Consider the following 19,647-nt stretch of genomic DNA (forward strand, 5'->3'; position numbering starts at 1 on the left):
AGGATTTCAAAAGAATCTGGTGATCTGGTGACATCATCTATGATTTTCAATGCATCAAGAGGAAAAAAAAAGTTACATTAAAACAAGATTAAATGCTATCCTGAATTTGTAAGTCCAGTTATTATAAGGTCAAGTTAGCTTGTCCTTATAATAAACCAAAAGCAAAGAAAGACTAAAGTCTGAATTCTGCTCTCACTAAGCTTGCTACAGCAGAAGCTGTACCTTGTGTTTTCAGAGACAGGATTTGGCCTAAGTTGTCATTTTCTACCTGAAAATTCTGAGTAATGGTAACACTGATTAACAGTAGGATTAAATAAAACATTCAATTAATGCAGTATGTAAAGAATCAAGTTATAATTATGTCCAATAAAATAAAATTCAGTTTCACTTTATTGAAGGTGGGGAAAAGGCCTGGGACAAAATGAAAAGCCATGCAAATGGCCATGCGGCTGAGTGAAAAGAGATGCAAGTAGTTTGACTTATAAATGTTTTAGTAATGTGTCTGGCATATTTTATAGCCCTTTTCATAAGCTAGTCATCTGGACCCAGCAGAACTATTGGTCACCATCTTTTCTTTTATATTTGTTTTTTCTCTGCTTTCATAGACCTAATTCTAACCAGTAAGAAATAAAAACAACTACAGAGAAGCCAAATGACTTTTCTCAAAATAAGTAAATCTAGGTAACAGTCATCTAGAAAATATTCTTCAATAAAGGCCATGGTATACTCTTAAATGCTACAGTGTACAGACCTAAATGCCTGCATTTTAATTTTTATTAAGATTCCCTTGTTTAATTGCATATAAATTATTAATAAAAATTAATATTATATAGAAAATTTTACTTTCTTGTTGAAAAATGTATATATTGAAATATGGAATGAGGCAGAGCAGAGTAGATACCTCAACCTGCAGTAATCCAGTAAACTACACAGTGGCATGACTGAATACCTTTCTCCTCTCCCCAACCTGCTTTATAACCAGCCAAGTAAGTTCAATATTGCCAGGGAAAGCCAGTATTTTTTAACTCAATTTATGTTAAGGGAAGTAAACGCAATATCTAATGAAAATCATGTTGTGATTACAAGCTGCGAAAAGGGGGGTGGGGTAGGGGGGCCAAGTCTTATGCTAATTTTTTAACTCTCTGGATCATGATGGAACCAGGACAATTTCCAATGCTTTTAGTTCTCATGTTAAGGCTTTCAGTTAGCACACATCAAAATAGTTTATAGCAAAATAGCAAAGCAGAGGGAACTGTTAATTTTTTCAAAGTATGCACTGCCATTTAAAACAACTCCTTCATCATTAATGGTTACACTGGTCTATCATTACTGAAGAGCACTTGACGAGATTTGAGAATCAGGAGTTTTTTGGCAAAGTACAAGAAAGATAAGAATTGGAGATGATAAACTCATCAAAACAGAGGCTCTGTGAAGAGAAAATGTATAAAAGAGGGTGAATTGAAAAGCTGCACAAATGGGAACATACAAAATACTTGCAAGAGCAAGGAGAAGTGGAAGTTGCAGCAGCTGTACAGTAAATACTGGGGATAGAAGGAGAGAGGAGGAGACAACTAACAGTATTCAGGAATCAGGATCATGATGAGGCTGTAGATGCAACTATCATGCCCAAGATGTAAAGTGATAGCTTAAAAACAAGTTACAGATGTAGAGTGGTACTCAGTGCAGCTAAGGACACTACTCATCTAAGGCAAAGTATTATTTTGGCATGATTATAACCTGAGTTATACTCTTGGTACATGTTTCTCATACAAACCAGTGGAGGAACATGGTCATTGCTATAGTTTGGAACTCACTTATCTTTTGATTCAATTTACATCAAAATATCAAAGAATAAAGTTTATGGGAAAATTACAATATTATATGTATTTTTTAACCAACTAAATGGTTACTCAACAGCAAAGACGAGACAAGTAAATTAAAAAACTACAGTTGCAAGTTAGCATGTCAGTCATTTTAGATTTTATAATAATGCAACAGCTCGCCTCTCAAGCACCACCAGCAATTTCAGAAGAATTAAAAGCCATAGCTATGAACTTTCCAAACAATGGCTTGGAAAGAATACGTTGGCAGCAGATACTTACTACATGCACCAGATATTTTGAGGACTTTGATATGGGAATTTATTCAAAACTTCATGTAACACTCTACTCTTTCCTTTATCCTCTATATCAATTCACCAATACTATAATTACTGAATCTGAGAAACACAAAGTATCCCACAGCTTCAGGCTCTCCCTTTTGCAGTTCTGCTTTATGGATATGAAACTTAAAAAGTTTCATTGGGTAAGTAAAGTTGATAAAAACAACTGTGAAATATTGTATTTATTATTAATATAAATTTGATTCTATTAGTCATTTTAGTTTGCTTAGCACGCAATACTGCATAATCCAAGGGATACTTTTTGGTATACAACAGTGTCCTTAAACCTCAAGACTTCCTCATTGAGTTGCAAGTCTGTTGATAACTTTTATTTAGAGTAATAGGGTTTCATTCACATTCCTGATGTAGTGATGTATTAATTTCCCATATTATATGCTTTTGTAAACTGACAGAATTTCTTTGAATATTTCCTTGAGTAGAATATAAAAAAGTTTACACTAAAAATGATATTGTGTTGTAAGTTCATCATAACACATTGTATTCGTTTACAAAAAGAAAAAGATATTTGTTAACCAAGCAGCCCCTCTTGTCATTTATACACTTTAATTAGACTTTTCTGATCAGCAGCATCCTTTTAGAATTCGAGTTGCACGACTAGTGCTGATTAAGTTCACATTTCTCCAGATGAAGAAATCTGAATTTCAACACAGCATGATGCCTCAAAATATATGAAAACTGAAGACAAACCAAATACTGATTTTCAAATTCTTTTTGGATTTAAATCAAACATCTGCTCTGTATAATACCATAAGAATTATTCCAGAGCTCAATTTCAGTATCAAATGTAAAGAATTGGAGGTAAAACATTCATTTTATACTGTATTTTCAAAAAGTGAAATCTGGAATTCAAAGTAAAAAAAATCCAACATGCAAAAAGTTGGCAGAAATTTTTGATCACTAGTTTTTTGTTTTTTGTTTTTTTTTAACTTAACAGCAACTATTTTTGTGACGATGATTTGAAAGTGATATATCAGTAGACTGATGCAACAATAATAAATAGTTTCCTCCTTCCCTCCTTTTTTTTTTGTCTTGTTGCTGATAATTCAGATATTTCTGGCATGTTAAAGAGGAATTAAAAGGTAACTTGTATACTCAGTGTTCTTCATGTCTTGTTGCTTCTTCAGTGATTACAGTTTTGGCTGATTCTCTCTCACTTCTTCCAGTTTAGAAAGGATCCACTGTGTGAGGCAAAAGGAAAAAATAAAAATGTTTCCTTAGTAAAAACCATACAGAGCAACTGAAAATTTGACTGAGATGGCCAGACACTTCACCATATACTCCTTTCCTAGCTGAGTTTTAGCACAATGCTAGCAATCCTCCTGAAGATTATTAATTCCCGATTTTTGTGCATGAAGATGGAAACATTAAATACCAACACTTGACATGGTGACACTGAGGACCACAGCTAATTAAGTTGACTGGGTTGATTGAACTGCAGACCAGCAGACTGAACTATGAATGGTATTTTATAAAAATAAAGGACTTTGCATTGGTCTAGGACTCAAGGCAAGTCAGAAGAGAGTCTAGAAGCAAGGATAACAGAAGACAATGGACAAGAATTGGTTGTGGCAACGTGATAATACAGTTATTCAGAAATAAGTTAATGTCAATTCTTTTTGGTTTCTTTTCATGAATTTCAAATTCATGTGTATATTGAACATACTGAAAGGGGAATTAGTTCCTGAGAATTTAGAAAAAACACAGGGGACAGTGACATGGGCTACATTTATATAAAGTTTTCAAGAAAGATGAGCAGATTATCACAAATCAGATCCTGTGTTAAAGTGGGGTCCTAGATCTGTAGGATCCCCTTCCATCACAAGCACACTCCAAAGAAATGAGAGCCTGCTTAGCAAGATGCTGAAGGTTTGAAAGAAGACATGGCTCTTCAACAAATCACCATATTCAGCCTAGCATATGGCACTTCTCATAGATGCAGAAATACCCTGTAGTGTCCACTGGACGAGCAAGGGGAAAAGTGCTCACAAAGTGAAGAGGAGTGTTCACACGAGTCTCCCTGAAGTGCCTTTGTACCCTTACCACTAAAGGGTGCAAGTTTCATTTTCACTGTCCCTAAAACACTTGCTTCAGTGTCTCTCTCTGTGCACAAACACACGTGTAACATCGGTAGGTGTGAGCCATCAGTTAAAGGCCCAGAAGCAACTCTCAGAAAAGCCAAAATTGCCTGGTAACTTTGTCCTTGAAAAGTGCCTTGCTACCTGCACTTTGGGAAGATTAGCTACATGTGCTTCACTGGGACAGCATTTTGCATAGAAAAAATTAGCATACATCTCAAATTTAGCATACAGATGTGATAAGATGTATAGCAGGTACCATCCCGTGAAAACCCCACAGTCAACTGCAGCTTGCATTCAATAGGACAGGCCATGATGGCCATTTTTGAATACATCTGTAAAGTATTCCTTCACTAAGATAAAGCCACAATCCATAGCAAGTCTGAGAGTGAGCTTTCCTCCTCATATTCTCATTCCTCCTACATTTGGTTTTCTAAAAGCGCACAGGCTTTTCCAGGAAAATAAGCACAACAAACATTTTTGTGAAAGGTAAACATAGCCTTTCCAGTTTTCTTTTCCTTGCATCCCTCTTGGAGATAATCCCATCTTCCCCAGCACCAAAAAAAACCAAACAAACAAACAAAAAAAAACATTGCAAAAGAGATAACATCATATTAGGACACAAGAGTATCAAAATAAGTGGTACTGAAGGGAGTCTGCTTTCCATCTTGCTCTTAAGACCAGGTGTTTGTAAGATGAGGTACTGATTTGTTTTTTGGTCTTCTTTCTCATTTAGCTGCGTGTGAATATGAGATTCACTTTCCGCAGTCTCCTGGACCTCAGGAGAGAAAAAACCACCAAGAGGTCCATACCTCAAAAGGGTACAGAGAAGTAAAATTCAGCATGGGGCCTCAAATACCTTGACGGTATTTGCAATGCTTCTTGGAGTAAGAATCAAAAGGTACCACTCAGCTCTAGTTAGAAACTATCCTTAAGACGACAAAAGCAACTTAAACTTCTGATGCAGCTTTTGTAGACTGTCTCAAAGCTTGATCCCAGCGTACCATATCCCACTGGTGTGAATATATAGAAGCCTGAAAGATTAATTTATTGCTTGTGAAAACAATGAGTTAGATGAAAAAGATTGAGCTTAAACAGCTCTGCTCCATCAGAGCTCTGCTACCACACCTAAGCCACCTCCATTCTCTGCTGTACTGAGAACTACAGCAGTGTAGTGATGTCAAAACGTAGAGATGTTGATTTGTATCACACATTAAAATGTGTGATATAATTCTTCAGTCAAAACTGTATTTTGAGGAACAAAAGAATGAACCCTAGTTATGGAGGTAATTTATAAATATCACTCTATTAAAATGTGCTATTTATTTCACATTCCTGACTGATTAGTTTCTTCTTAGCAGTACTGTTAAATCAGCTGTCTGACAGACAGATTTCATTCCATTGATTTAAGTATGGAAACATTTGGTGTTGGGACCGACTGTTTCTGAAACTGAGTAGTGAACAGATCATTGAAATTTCCAGCTGTATAATGGCTATATGGCAATACTGAATTTAAATATACACAGCAGTTTCATAAGAATCGTGTTCTAACTGAATTAACTACAGAACCTCTCCATATAGGGGAGCACTCTGGCTTGTACTGAAGCACTGCATAAATAAAATTCACTGAATAAATAAAAACAATTATATACTTTTTACTTCCATTCACAAAACTTCATATCCGTATCTACTAAATCAGCAGCCATTATGGCTGGCAGAAATAGGCAGGTTTATTAACTAATATTTTTGACAGAGACGGGGTGATAATGTGCATTATATGAACAACGAAAATTCTCATAAGCATCTACTTGAAAGTGGAAAAACAGCTTGCATTTCACACTGTAAATACCAGCTAGCTGGTCTGAAAAGCTGCAGGTTCCAAAACCCACAGTCATTAAGACAGTTCACCTCCAGTGGGAAACAATACAAACCACAAAACATTTTCTTGCCAACACTCATGAGGCTAAGAACATTTCTATTTCACTTATCTCTACAGCAAATTTAACATTTCAATAATATTTTGAGTTTACCTTAGCATCCTCCGGAGTTTTAAAATTAATAATTTTTCCAAATTCTTTGGCATGGAACACAGACTTAACTCGTTCCTAAAAAAAAATAAATAAAAAAAAAACAGAAGTGAATTTAGTTTCTTCAAACTTGATGAGTAAGAGGTTATTTACCATTAAGGCAGCTATGGTTCAGAGAGCAACATGGACCCATCATGCTACTCTACGTACATCCACATGGCATGCATGCGCCCCGAGAAACTCGGCTCCTTGCCTGAAGGCACAGTGGAGTGGCACATTCCCGCATTACCTTTTGCCATGGAGTCCCTGAAGACCAGACTATAAAAATAGGCAGGAATGGAAAGCAGATAATGAAATACGTGGGATCACAAAATCCCGTACCCTCTAAATTAGTAATTTTTCATTCTCCGTCAAGTCACTGCCGGTGTGGACATTCCACTAACACTGACTTGCAAGCAGTGGCCTTAGGTAGTGAAAATAGCAAGAACATAGGCACTGCTCTGCCAAATACAGTTTTCAACCCCAGATTTTCTTCAATAAAGAGCATACTGCAGACATGTGAACTCTCAAATGGCTGCTCTATAGAGGTTCAAAGAAAAATGTTATTCAGCATTGCCTGAAATGGCAGAACCTAAGAATTATGGTAGGATTTCCTCTTGTAAAAGTTCACACACAGTCAGATAACCAGCTTGGAGGATTCCAAGCCAATACAGTATTGCTCTGCCTTTCATGCTCTCTGCAATAGAAATAAAAAAACTGACTGAAAAACTGAATGACGCTGTTCTTTGCAGATACAATGTCAAGACTGCCCTGACATCCAAGATGTGTAATTACATGTGAAGCTTATTAAAAAAACAAAAACAAAACAAACAAAAAAAACCACTGGCAGGTAAATTTATTGATTCAAAGGCAATTCAGTCACCGTCTCGACAAGAATTTAGGATTAGTTCTTTAGACACCTTGCCTCTATAAGCAGGCTCTGTCATCAGCACTTGGCTCACTCCTTTCTCCTTTGCAAAAATACCAGGGAAGGAAAGATTTTTGGGTTTGTTTTTTAATGAAAAATTGCAGCCAAAAGCAACATTCTTCAGCTAGAGCTGAGAGGGATAAGTGTATCTCATTATGATTTTGATAATGATATAAATACCCCATTATACTTTTGAAGAACTTGATCACTAGCAGGTGGGAAAAAAAATCCTTGAAGCATAGTGTACGCAAAGGGATTGGTCTAATATATTTGAATCTTTGGGACAACAATAATTTTGCATATTTTTACATGCTGACTTTCAATTCCAGGCAGAGTACATGGTGGATATTCTGTGACCCTCTGAGAAAAAAAAGAGTGTTTTGCTGCATCACTATTTTCCAAGTTATGAATACACCACAGAGGTGCATCCAGAAAAAAGAAATTGTCTGGAAAAGACAAGTTACCATTCTGCTCAAAATGATCAGAGGCAAGTTATCTCAGTACTTTTCTAATGCCAAATTTCAGTTCTCTTTCCCAAGTGCATCTCAGCTAGGAGAGATGTCAGGAATTCAGAGCTCAAGATTACGAACAGTAACACAAAAAGGAAACAAAACATTAGGTTAGATTAGGTTAACATACCTTGGCTTCAATGCGTAATCTTCTGCCATCAACAATGAATGGCTCTTTGGTAAATTCATCATAAGTGTATTGCCATTCACATGTCAGCTGTCCAAATGTGCCTTTTGTCACAAATAACACGCCACTAGACAGAAGAGAATAAAATTAATAATTTAAGAATTAATGTTAAAATAAAATACTTAAAAGTTATCAAGTTATGTGCTAAACCCTAGATCTAGTGATGCCATTCATTGTTTCAAAAGAGTTCTCATCTAATTACATATAGCAAGCACACAGCATACCTTTTGAAAGACTGAATTCTGAAGGTTCACCTAACTTATTTAAATCATTGTATTTTATAGCAAAACAGTAATGCTACTTCTAGCTTTATTTCTAGGAAAAGTTTTATGGATTTTTCATCTAAGAAGGATGCCTGATACTCCACTGCTAGATGTTACTGACTTTCCATTCCTGTATTATCCTTTTTCCCTTCAGTATGCTAATTTATAGACGAATCCCACAGTTCCACCAGCTTCAGCCTGACCAGATTTATAACAAATCTGTCTTGGCTACATAAATCACAAAACCCACATCCTTTTTCTCTCCTTAAGTAGAGGAACTACTATGACACCCAAAATAACGTACTCTCATGCTCAGCAATGCTGCTCTAAACAAGACAATTAGTACACTAAGCATGCTTCCCTCATTTTTCCATGTACATAATGTACATAATGCCAGACACGTGAAAGCACAGTTACTGATCAAGAATGAAGGCATGCATATTTTGATGATACAGTTTGAACTACTTATTATTCAGAGACAAAACTGTTTACCTTTTTGTTACCATTAACAAATCCGTACTGTTGACCATGGCATGTGCAATATATCTGAATTTTGCAAATCTTCCATTTTCAATTTTCTAAAAGAGATAAAAATTTTATAGCTTTGAATATGCTACTATAAAGTCATGCATTCATTTGGTGCTCAAAATATATTTATCCCAATAAGTATAAATTCTAACAAAGCATATTACCGCATACTTTTAAATAAAAGGCTACTTTCATAAAGTCAGAATGTGACTGATCTGTGACATCTTACGTTCTTGACTATGTAGAATTACTTGGTCTCTGTTAATGCAGCTACACAAACTCCACTTGACCTAACAGATTTTTAAAAAAGATGCCTTCCTTCAAAGACGCTGATTATTTAGTGACCAAAATACACAAGCATTTGAATAACAGGTTTCCAAAACAGAACTTTCCAGGAAAAACATAAACAGCATGTCAGAAAGTTTAGATTATTTCTCTCTCTCTCTAACCCAGCTGGGCTGCAAAATCACAACTACTGATCATGTGTCTACCTACATGAGTCACTACTTGAATTTAGCCCTGCCAGAGCCATGGTAAAGGGGAGGAAGAATTCAGTAAGAAAAATGGTATAAGAAATAAATAAGAACGTTAGGGCTTGATAAACTGGGATTTTTTTTTCTCTCTTCTAAAGACATTTTTGGAAATCCCTTATTCAGGTTCTGTCTAGCAGTCGCCATGCTTCTGATTTGAATCTCTCCCTGCCTCTCGTATGACGTAGGAGCTTGGATCTCTCTAAACTGGAGGAAAAAAAAAAATCTCACTCAAACCAGCATCTACAATGTTGCAAAACATGACATATTGGCGGGTCAGAGAAGAGGACCTGCTGTAGGGACAAACAGCACGGATGGGACACCTGACCAAAGATACCAGGCTCCTGGTCTGGTTCAAAGTACGAATGGATATTCCTGGCATGAGTGGTCTAATGAGACAGACAGGGAAAGGGTGAAGGAGAAAATTGGCAGGAACTTGCACATTTGGGGAGATTTTTTGTGTGAAAGAGGAAGGACTGGTGAGTAGAGATAGCAAATTCATAGTTGTATTTAACGTGCAGAACTGTGCGACAATGCCAGCGATTTCTCTTCCTGACCAAACCTATTCTAAACTTTTCAAAGCATGACCATTATCTCTCTTCTATTAAAAGTAATTGTAGGGAAGAAGTATTTAGCAACCACCACCACAGCCTCATTAGGATGAAAAGCATCTTCAGTCATTCTCCTGCATCAAAGCAAGATCAACTTTCTTACGCTTTGCGTAGTGCGGAAGTAAGGCTAGAGCAGGGCTTGAGAGCGCTGGGTTACCTCTTTCTGTCTTTTCCTTTGCTTGCTGGGTTATTTTGGACAAATCATATCACCCCACTGTAACTTTTATAGATGAACTGAGAATTACAAAAATTATTATGGATGCACACTACTTAACTGTCCCACAGGTTGCAATCCTATACAAAAACTATTTCAACGTCCCCCAAAGTCCACAAAATGTATTTCATTCTACTAAGATTCACAAACAAATTATTTACTCAGCAGAGAAGTACTGCTAAGCACGTGGTGTGCTTTCTTTCCAGAGAGTTGAACGAAGAACTAACACCTCCTCAATGCTAGCTATGAGCTATAGTTTTGTAGACAAGAGAGATTAATTGGGAAATAAAAAAAACATGACAAGTGCTGCACAGTCCCGCTGCAAATGTGACACCTGTACCTACCTTGATGCTGAGAAGTAACTATTCTCCCCAAGGATACTTCATTTTTTAGATACCCCTACCCCTATTTTCCAACTTTTTGTTACTTTTAACATTAAACTTGCACCTATCCATTACGAAATACCTCATAGAGGGACATCCCAATTTACTGCTGATAATTCTCATAGCAAGAGCACTGCTGTGCTCTGCTACTAAAGTAGTTTATAGAACTCAGACATAAAAGGACTTATAATTAATCTGTCAATATAGCTGCTTACATATTTTTTAATTTTACAGATCATTAATTATTAATGTTTGGAGGAAGACTGGAGTAACTCAGTTGCAGTATGTCAGACCACCATTTGACTGATGATGTAAAACTACTAGGCAATGAAAGGTTAAGACCGATCAATTATTGCTTGTTAATATTAGTTTCACTACTGTAAGAAAACAAACACTGTTTTTCAAAACATAATTTCCATATTTTACCATTAAAAGGTTCAGTAACCTGGCTATGTTAGCAAACGTTTGAGAGTTCATTCACTAAATAAGGAAATGACATGAATCTCTTGAGAAACGATACTCCAGCAGCTGTAAAATGCAGACTAATCCAAGCACACATCTCCTCCTATTTGCAGATTAGTCTTATCTGTAGTACACTTACCTGTCACTGCAATAATCAAATACCAGACATGACCATCTATCTAGAGATAGACATGCAAATATGCTCAGCGTCTTAAAAGCTTTTAGAGTGCTATCTCTGCATTTGGAAAGCATCCCAATCACACCCCTAATTCACTGGAGAGCACAGAGGCCTCTGACAAAGTCAGAAATGGGACAGAACAGAGTATAAGTAGCGGACACAAATTTACACGCTACTAGTATGCGTGATGCAAAATGTCAGAATATGTTTTATGCCATTCCTGAACTCATTTCAACTGAATCAATATGTAAAAACTCCTTTGAAGACTGCTACTGCTTAAAAGGTGGTTATAAACGTCTGCTATCCTTTTTCTCTTCATCTTCAGATTACCTTTAAGTTTTTAATTGGATTTTAGACTGTCCATCTATTTCCTCATGAATCAGACTGTCCAGATGTGTCAATTCTGAGGGCAATTCACTGCTGTTACATCAGCAATATTAAACCACTTTCTCAGCTCACGTCATAAAGTGAGTTCTTCAAAAGCTACAGAATTACTATAATCAGCAGATTAACCTAATATAATGTTCATCTTCCCCACAGAAACATTTTAATAATTCCAAACAGTATTCCAGTCATTTATTAGATCTAGGTTAAATGTGTGCGGGGAAAAAAAAGAGGTGTTAAATAAAGAAAAATTAACACGTAAGAAATTCCTTTTTCTGCTGGGCAAAATTCTCTCATCCTTAATTAATAAAGGGTTAATACTGATTCTCTTTAGCTGTCTACTATCTCCTTGCAATTGTCCCAAAATGTGATGGGCCTGCGTAAAGGCCAAAAGCTACAGCTTTTGTCCCTGAGGAACGAGCGCCTGTGTTCTAGATTCCCTTTGGCCTTGCTGAACAGCAGCTCTGAAGTTATGCTGAAATCAACAGAAATCAGCAGTCAAGTTAATATTTCAATCTAGGGCCGCAGTAGGCAGGACAGTAAAAATGAAAGAATACCACCTTTGTTTCAGAACTTCATTTTTCCTCATGCCAGAAATATAATTTGCACAAACTTGGCTGACGTTTGGTCTAAATACCAAGAAAACTCACTTGAGCTGAGTGGCGAAACCATACTGATCTACACATTCAATGTCATTTCCAGGTCTAGATGTTTTTTGTGCTTTCCACCAAAACAACCAAGGCTCTTTGACTATCTGTAGCACCTAAAGTGTTTACAGGATTAGGGAGAAAGACTTCAACTTTCCTTTCTGTATTCTCTGTGTTGGCCAGCATATAACCTGACATATACTTTGCCTAGGATACTTCAAGTTGTTGCGTGCTTTTCCACAGTATATAAGCATTCATGCTCCAGCCACAAAAACTAAAATGAAACTGTGAGTCACCTAAACTTCCATGTTCTTCTGAAACAACCAGTCTTAGCTACTCTCTTAGCCAGCTTCCAGCAAATATATGGAAGTCTTTTATTTGGCAGGGCAGGCAACATATGTCCAATAACACCCAAATATTGCACACGTAAGTGGGGTCCTTTCTCTAAGCTAGCAACACAACAGGTTCCCAGGGAGGAGGGATACAGACAGCTGCGACCCAACTACGGGAGCAGCAAACTAGATCGCATGCATGAACGGATGTCTGACAAAAGTCAGGACAACATAGAATAAATGAAGCTATTCTGAACTTCTGAAAGAATTTCTTATAATCTTAGGAAGCGAAACCTCAGTTTTAGACATTCGCATCCTGCAGTATGTTTTGATGTGAACTCAGCCCAAGGCGGGTGACGGAAGGGGAGAAAGGAGGACTATGACACCCTTTCCCCATTCCGCACATATTTTTCAACTCATTCCAACACTCTGCTGCCTGATCTGAAGCTCAACTCATGACCAAAAAAAGGATCACTGAACTGAAAGCCAAACAGACCCAATTCTTTTCATCTTACAATAGCATAAAATACGGAAGCAAGGCTTTGTACCATAAACTCAGATCCACAGCAGCATAGCTGGGGCAGCGACTCTTACACAGCACTGTAACAGAGCCCTCAAACTCTCATACTACAAAGGCAAGAGAAAAGAAAAGGTTTTGGATTTAATTGGGCTTTGGTTAGGTACTGAGCTGCAGCATACAGAGCTCCACTGACCTCATGGTGCAAGTATCAGCGATTTAGGTTTGTAAACATAAGACTAGCCTTTCTTTCAAAAGGCCTTATTTCCTGGCAGGGGAAAGATCAGCAATTTCTGGAAAAAGGTCTATAACTTCTGTCAATAACTAATGACAAGAAAGCTGTAAGTAGTCTTTTAAATGATTGCAGAAAACTCTCTATAGTAACTCTGCACTGACTTAAGCCTACAGAGCCTCTGGTGATAGAGCAAAGGGACAAAAGGATCCTGATTACGAGGGATGTACTAGACGACATCAAAGATTAAGAGCACAGCCAATTCTTTACTTCAGCAAAGAGGAAACATATGAATTAGAGCTGAAAATATGAACTGAAGTATGAATACCACTGTGCAAGTCAATAATGTAATAAAACTAAACACTTGAGAGAAGCTGAATCGCCAGCTTGCTCTGCAGCTGACAGCCTGAGCTGAAAGGATGGCACTTGGTCCTGGAGTCTTCGGCAAGAACGCCAGACCTCAAACTCAATTCATCAGTGAAGAAGAGGGGGAAAAGATGCTGCGCAGTCAAAAAATAAACTATTAAAATACATTAAACTAGAAAAAAATGCATTTCAAAAGTTAGTCTGTATTTCTGTAGGTCTGTTATTTTAAATAACAAAAAACTCCCCCCAAATCTTTAAAGCGCTTGTCTTTGTGCATTTTTGGTACATTAAAATGTATGGTTAGTTAGCTATTATACCTTTCAAAGGTTTTGCCTCCATGATGTATGGAGAAATGAAATTCTAACATCACAGGCAATATAATTATTTGTCATCCTAAATCCAGCTTATTTCTTTTCCAAATGCATATTCAGAGGAGGGTACTCAAGACAGAAACAATTAAATATTTGTACAAAATGACTGATATAAGTGATATAAACACTTCAAAAATACAACTATCCTCCATGAAATAGACAAAATAATCAAAGTTATATAATCATATTTGCTGACTTTACTAGTAAATATTTTTTCCTGATTTTTTTTTCCCCCAGTTAGCATTTTAAAACCTCTACATCTACTCAGGGAAAAAGAATTCTTTTTAGCTATATTACAAGGGAGCATAAACTAATGATGTCTAACCGAGAAATGCTGCAATTTACACAAACTTTTACTTCCAGATGCTATAATGATTTGCAGAATTATAAGTTAAGAAAATTGCAGAGTTGGCCCAATTTGAGATGCTAATTATAGGATTTCTGAAAACCAGAAGTCTTATTTTTGCAGGGATGCTTCTTCAGTCAAAAAAATAATGGCACTTCTATTTAAAACTGTTTTAGAATGAAGGTATACATCTTGTTATAAAATTGAGATGCACTGTTTTGCAAGATAGGTCACTACAGAAGAAAGACACAATTTGATGGCACAAAATAAAGATGAAATTGTACTATAAAGTCAATTATATGTACTGAAGTACCATAGAGGAAAAAGAAATGTCAGATAACACATTCAAAAGTTACTGTTTTCTATCAATATAGCCAATAAAACATAGCAGTAAGCTTTCAAAAAGCTGAACCTAACAATTTCCTCAACTTTCAGGCATAACATGACTTTTCGGCAGGATTAAAGACCAAAATCATTTCCTACATTCTTCAAACAAATATCTAATATCTATTTATATCTAAAACACTCCAAATCTTTTCTGCAGTGTTTCAGGCAATAGCACATTGCAATACAGACTTTAAACTACTTCTCCAAGACTTCCTTTAGCGATTCTAGCATTACAGAATAAGTAGCAATACGAGATAGGTAGCAATCTTCAACACTAGTAGCTCCAGCTAAAACGAGCTCTCAAGTCAAGCTTGTTCCTCTTTTTGTAGAGGGTAAATGCACATTCTTCGGTTCATTGCCCGAGAGTAGGCTGCAGAGCGGCTTTTAAAGGCGTAAAGCCAGAATAAGCAGAATTATAGTTTTAAGTAATTCTTTCATCAGAATTTTGAAAGCTAAAAGACAACAGGCTGTGAAGGACACTTCGTCACCTCTGATAAATACCAAATGATTTTGGAGGCACTTTTGCTCAAAGCTTTCTTAATCTGTACTCACTTTCGAGTGATTCTAATTCTTCAGACACTGGCAGGAGAGCTCTTATTTACAGTAATTATTGATACATAACTATTTATTGCAAGACCTCTCTAGAAAGCAACACACAAGTCTAAAAATATAGCAATGAACCAAAAAACCAAAACAAACAAACAAAAAAAGTAGGAAAACTATGCAGGCATTCCAGTGAATACAGAAATATAAATCACATAATTTTTAAACAAATAACATGTAAAGTTATACAGGAAAGTTTATAATACAGAATTATGGTGGTTCAGTGTTTTTATTTTGTTTTTCCCCCATCTTGCTTAATTAAAAACTAAATACTTTTGCACGTTATACATGTTTTACCACGCAGAGCCTGGTAAAAGTACTGTCATTTTCTCAAGCTGTCAATGTTTTTTACATAGGGTTTGGTTTAGGGGAGGGGTTTTGATTTCTGTTGTTGTTGTTTTTATGAAGACAATGAAGATTGATTTAAGAACCAAGTAATTTATAGTCACAATCAGAAATAACTAAATAAACACTTGTATTTCACACACCTCAGGATTCCAAATGATACAGAAACTGAGCATGTAAAAATTATGTTAAAACAAATGATGAATGAAAAATTCAATATAGTTAAATGTTCTTTTTAAAATAAATATATGATCTTTTAAATACTTTTCTAGGACATTTAGTGTTTTTATATAATCTAGTTCCAGGAAACATGAGGAACAATGTTGGAACAGAACAGATGAATCCATTTTTAGATATAGTTTTTACATGTTTATTGGTAAAAAAGAAAAGCAGACAAAATACTTATGAAATATGAAATAAATAGAATATAAAACAGTCAAACAGCATTTTAATACCAAGAATGACAGTACAACTCAGTAAGGTTACACTAAACACATTTAAAGGCATTGCATCTAACAAATTATGATTAAAACTGTAAAACACTTATGTAAATGCAAAAACAGATTAAATACACTTAAGAGAACTGCATCTGGAAATAAACTCTAAGTCACAGTATGACTATTTCTTTATATTGTTAAATACTTTTTTCATCTAATATTCAACTCTCTATATAAGATAATTATTTTTATTATATTCTTTGTCCCTTTGCCTAGCACTTGCCATCATATACTTCATTTGCCCACATTTTTCTTTTGCACAATTTTAAAAATATGAGGTTAATATCGGACAATGCTGATTTCTCAGTGGGAATTATAGCAGCAACATTTAATTCTCAAAGGTCAAAAGAATATGACAAAAGCCATGTACATCTGTAACAGTCCATATTATCCTAACTATCATCATCATCACTACTATTGTGAGTCTTAGTCCATTCCCTGTAGGCCTGTCTTTTCTGAAAGCATGATAAGGGAAGAAGAAAGCAGAAGTATTAGTTCAGAAGTATTAGTTTGAGCTGGCAAGTTAGTTGATTAAAGCAAAATAAAAACCCCAAGAGAAACTAATTCTGAAGTGGCATGTTAATTTGGGGTACAGTACAAGCACACGAAATCACCTATATCCTATTTAATCAGCATATGCAGTCACTAAAAGAAGCTTTACTTAGATCTAACCCGCGGAGCTGTTGAAAGTGCTACAACACAGTGACTGCAGGGAGGCCAGTCACCAGACCTGCGCGCACAGAAATAATACATAAGGGCAAACTATTCTTATTTTTCCGTAAGAAAATACTATGCTAGTAATAACTACTTCAGATAAGGGACATGTAATACTTTGAGTCTCATGCAAGTGAGAGAAACATCTCTAGAACCAAAAACATTAAGTACCAAAAACATTTATACGCTTCAGAAGCGGTAAGATTAAGACGTCAAAGATACTATACCAGAAATTAACACCTGTAAAAAAAATTACATAATTTGTTGTTTTCTGATTTGACTGTCTACAGTGAGAATTACCACCCTTGTTTGAAGTTCTCAAAACTTTTCTTCAAGAACAATTTTATTGAGAACTGCCAACAATGAAAACTAATATGAAACATATCATTTTTCAACTTTAACTACTTCCAAATGCTGGCTGCCATCCCAAAATTACAGTTATTCCTTATTCTTTATGCTTTTCAAGTTGGAAAATTGTAGGTGGTGGTACTCATCCACACAATAGCAGAAAAATTAGAACCATGTATTTTAAAGGTACATCTGTCAGTGCTTGCAGAACGTTCTTCATGTTTTTCAAAACAAGAAAAGAAAAAAAAGAAAAGATCGCCAGATCGCCAAATGCGAACCTGTGCAAAATTAAGAAGCAAAACCAATGCAAAGTCATTACAGACTCTAAAAGCTTGCACCTTTTAGATCTGAACTTGTTGGCTTGCTAGCATTCAGGTTTCATGCTACACCTTTAAACAGAAAAGGGGATGTTTTGGAATCCATTTTCTTACCAGAAAAAAGAGAAAGATCAGCAGTTAAGTGTTCATTATGTGGCGGACAGATGAGTGAACTTTTGCCTTAAACATTTCTTGGTGCATGGGGTGCAGGCAGGCCACAACCCCGAACAAGCCATCTGTCCCTGGCGGAAACAGGACTGGGCTGCTGCGACCCCCGAGATGGTCTCCCTGCAACCACCTGGGACACACCGAGCCTGCACTGAACGAGACCGCAATCGGGCAGAGACTCTGGGATCTGGACTGTAAATTATTGTCCGTTTTTAGCACAACTTCTATAAAACGTGCTTGGCATGAGTGGCTGAATTTGCTGGAGCCTTAGGCCGCACTCCCTAGTACAGTGAGAAAGGGCCCCAGAGCTGGCGCAGGCGGGAAGGATAAGGGAGTTACCAGCAGTTTGCGTTCCTGTGCACTGCTGAAACGGTGCTAATTGCTGGAGTTACCACCTTCTTTGTCAGGACCTTGAGAGCTAATGGCTGGACCCAAGAACGGAGACACACCTGTCAGCAGAAACGGCAACAGTAAACGGCCTACCTAGGGACAGTGATGAGACCCAATAAGGAGCAGGAGACCCCAGACCCAAATATTACTATTGGTCTGAACTACCGCGTGAGGGGTGGGAAAACAATTTGAAAAAGCTATAATTGCCCAGGGATTTCTTTGTTTGGGGTCCCTCGTCCCTCGTCGGAGGCACCCAGCTTGAGCTGTGATTCGAGCGGAGTCAGCGGAACATCATCGGCCTCGGAGTGGTGGTAGCTAGCTGCTCTCCTTTTCCAACTTTCTCTATCTTTTCCCCTTACCCTTGTTCTGTTCCCCTCTTCCCTTCGCCTCCCCTTCGCCTTCCCCCCACCTTTTCTCCCCACTTCGTGGAAAATAAAGTTAAAAGGTTGTACGATATTTGACCGGTTTTAGCGTCTTAATCTCGTCCTTGGGATCGTAACGAAACCCCCCCGATATTGGATCGGGACACATTGGCAGCACCTTTTAACTGTGCTCTTTATATTAGAAACCACAGGGAAAAGCTACCTCAGGGAAAGGCACAGGCGTACTGCTTATTATTATAGATCTTTCACAGTTTACTGAGCTAGACTGTCAGTTAAAGGCATGACATAAACATAGTTTAGAAACCACAAACTGGACGATCCTCTCCTAGCAGAAAGCAGAAGACACACTAATGAGCTTCAGAAGGAACAGAAACAACCAGATTGGAACTGGACACGAAACAACCATGACAATTCTCAAAACAGTCTATAATCCTCTGCAACAGCTACTTAATTCTTATGAAATTCTCCAGCATGAGTTTTGATGCTTCAAAAAATTTCTTATTTTTGTATGACTTCTCCAACATTTCCCTGGCACACTGGTAAATTAAATTGTTCAATGTGTATTTAAAAAGGTCTATTCTTTTTACATCTCTAGTTTTCATCCAGCTAGTCACTATTTGCATCTTTATTTTCTATAAAATGCCGTTTTATTTATATCAAAGAAAAAACAGAAGCTATAAACTCTGTAACAGTTGAAATTATTTCCACTTGAGTGGAACAAGTTCAGTTGTTGACAACTGAGTTGTGGTCAATTTTCAAATATGCTTGAATAGCAGCTGAATTATTAAAGAGTAATTATTCAAATTAAAAGCTGCTCAGGACGTTCTCGATACAAACACTATTCCACTTCAAGAATTTTCACATCCTTTCAATGGCTATACTATGATATAAATACAACTATTTTAAATATGTTTGAAATGGTATGTTTTACAAAAAACTGAGATAAAAACTGTGCTTAAAATGTATATTATAAAATTATTGAAAAATGTATCTTTGTGTCTATCAACTGTTTTATCAAACATAAAAGGTTAAAGAATCATATAAATCTTTTTCTACTTTTAAATTGCTCTGCGTCTTGCACAAAGCTCTACAGATATGTTGGTATAAATATGGTGTCTTTCCCAAAAGTCTTATCACAGAAACTAAATCGAAGTGGCCATATTTCTTTAAGAAACTAAATGGCA

General features: G+C 36.6%; 1 protein-coding gene across 2 annotated transcripts in view; it reads right to left on the bottom strand.

Moving 5' to 3' along the window:
* Positions 1–219: 219 nt before the first annotated feature.
* The window catches only part of LOC112983242 (intermembrane lipid transfer protein VPS13A), a 157,469-nt gene continuing 138,041 nt past the window's right edge, over positions 220–19,647 (bottom strand). The window contains exons 69-72 of one of the 2 annotated variants that reach the window (XM_064500301.1): positions 8,703–8,788; positions 7,891–8,014; positions 6,288–6,362; positions 220–3,360 (exon numbers count right to left, since the gene is read on the bottom strand). In XM_064500301.1, coding sequence (XP_064356371.1) covers positions 3,310–3,360; positions 6,288–6,362; positions 7,891–8,014; positions 8,703–8,788 — 336 coding nt within the window. In that variant the 3' untranslated portion in view covers positions 220–3,309. Of the gene's footprint in view, positions 3,361–6,287; positions 6,363–7,890; positions 8,015–8,702; positions 8,789–16,015; positions 18,140–19,647 lie in introns of those variants that run through there. The other variant, XM_064500302.1, reaches the window with a different exon arrangement.

The sequence above is a fragment of the Dromaius novaehollandiae genome, chromosome W (assembly GCF_036370855.1).
Source record: "Dromaius novaehollandiae isolate bDroNov1 chromosome W, bDroNov1.hap1, whole genome shotgun sequence".
NCBI classification, from domain to species: domain Eukaryota; kingdom Metazoa; phylum Chordata; class Aves; order Casuariiformes; family Dromaiidae; genus Dromaius; species Dromaius novaehollandiae.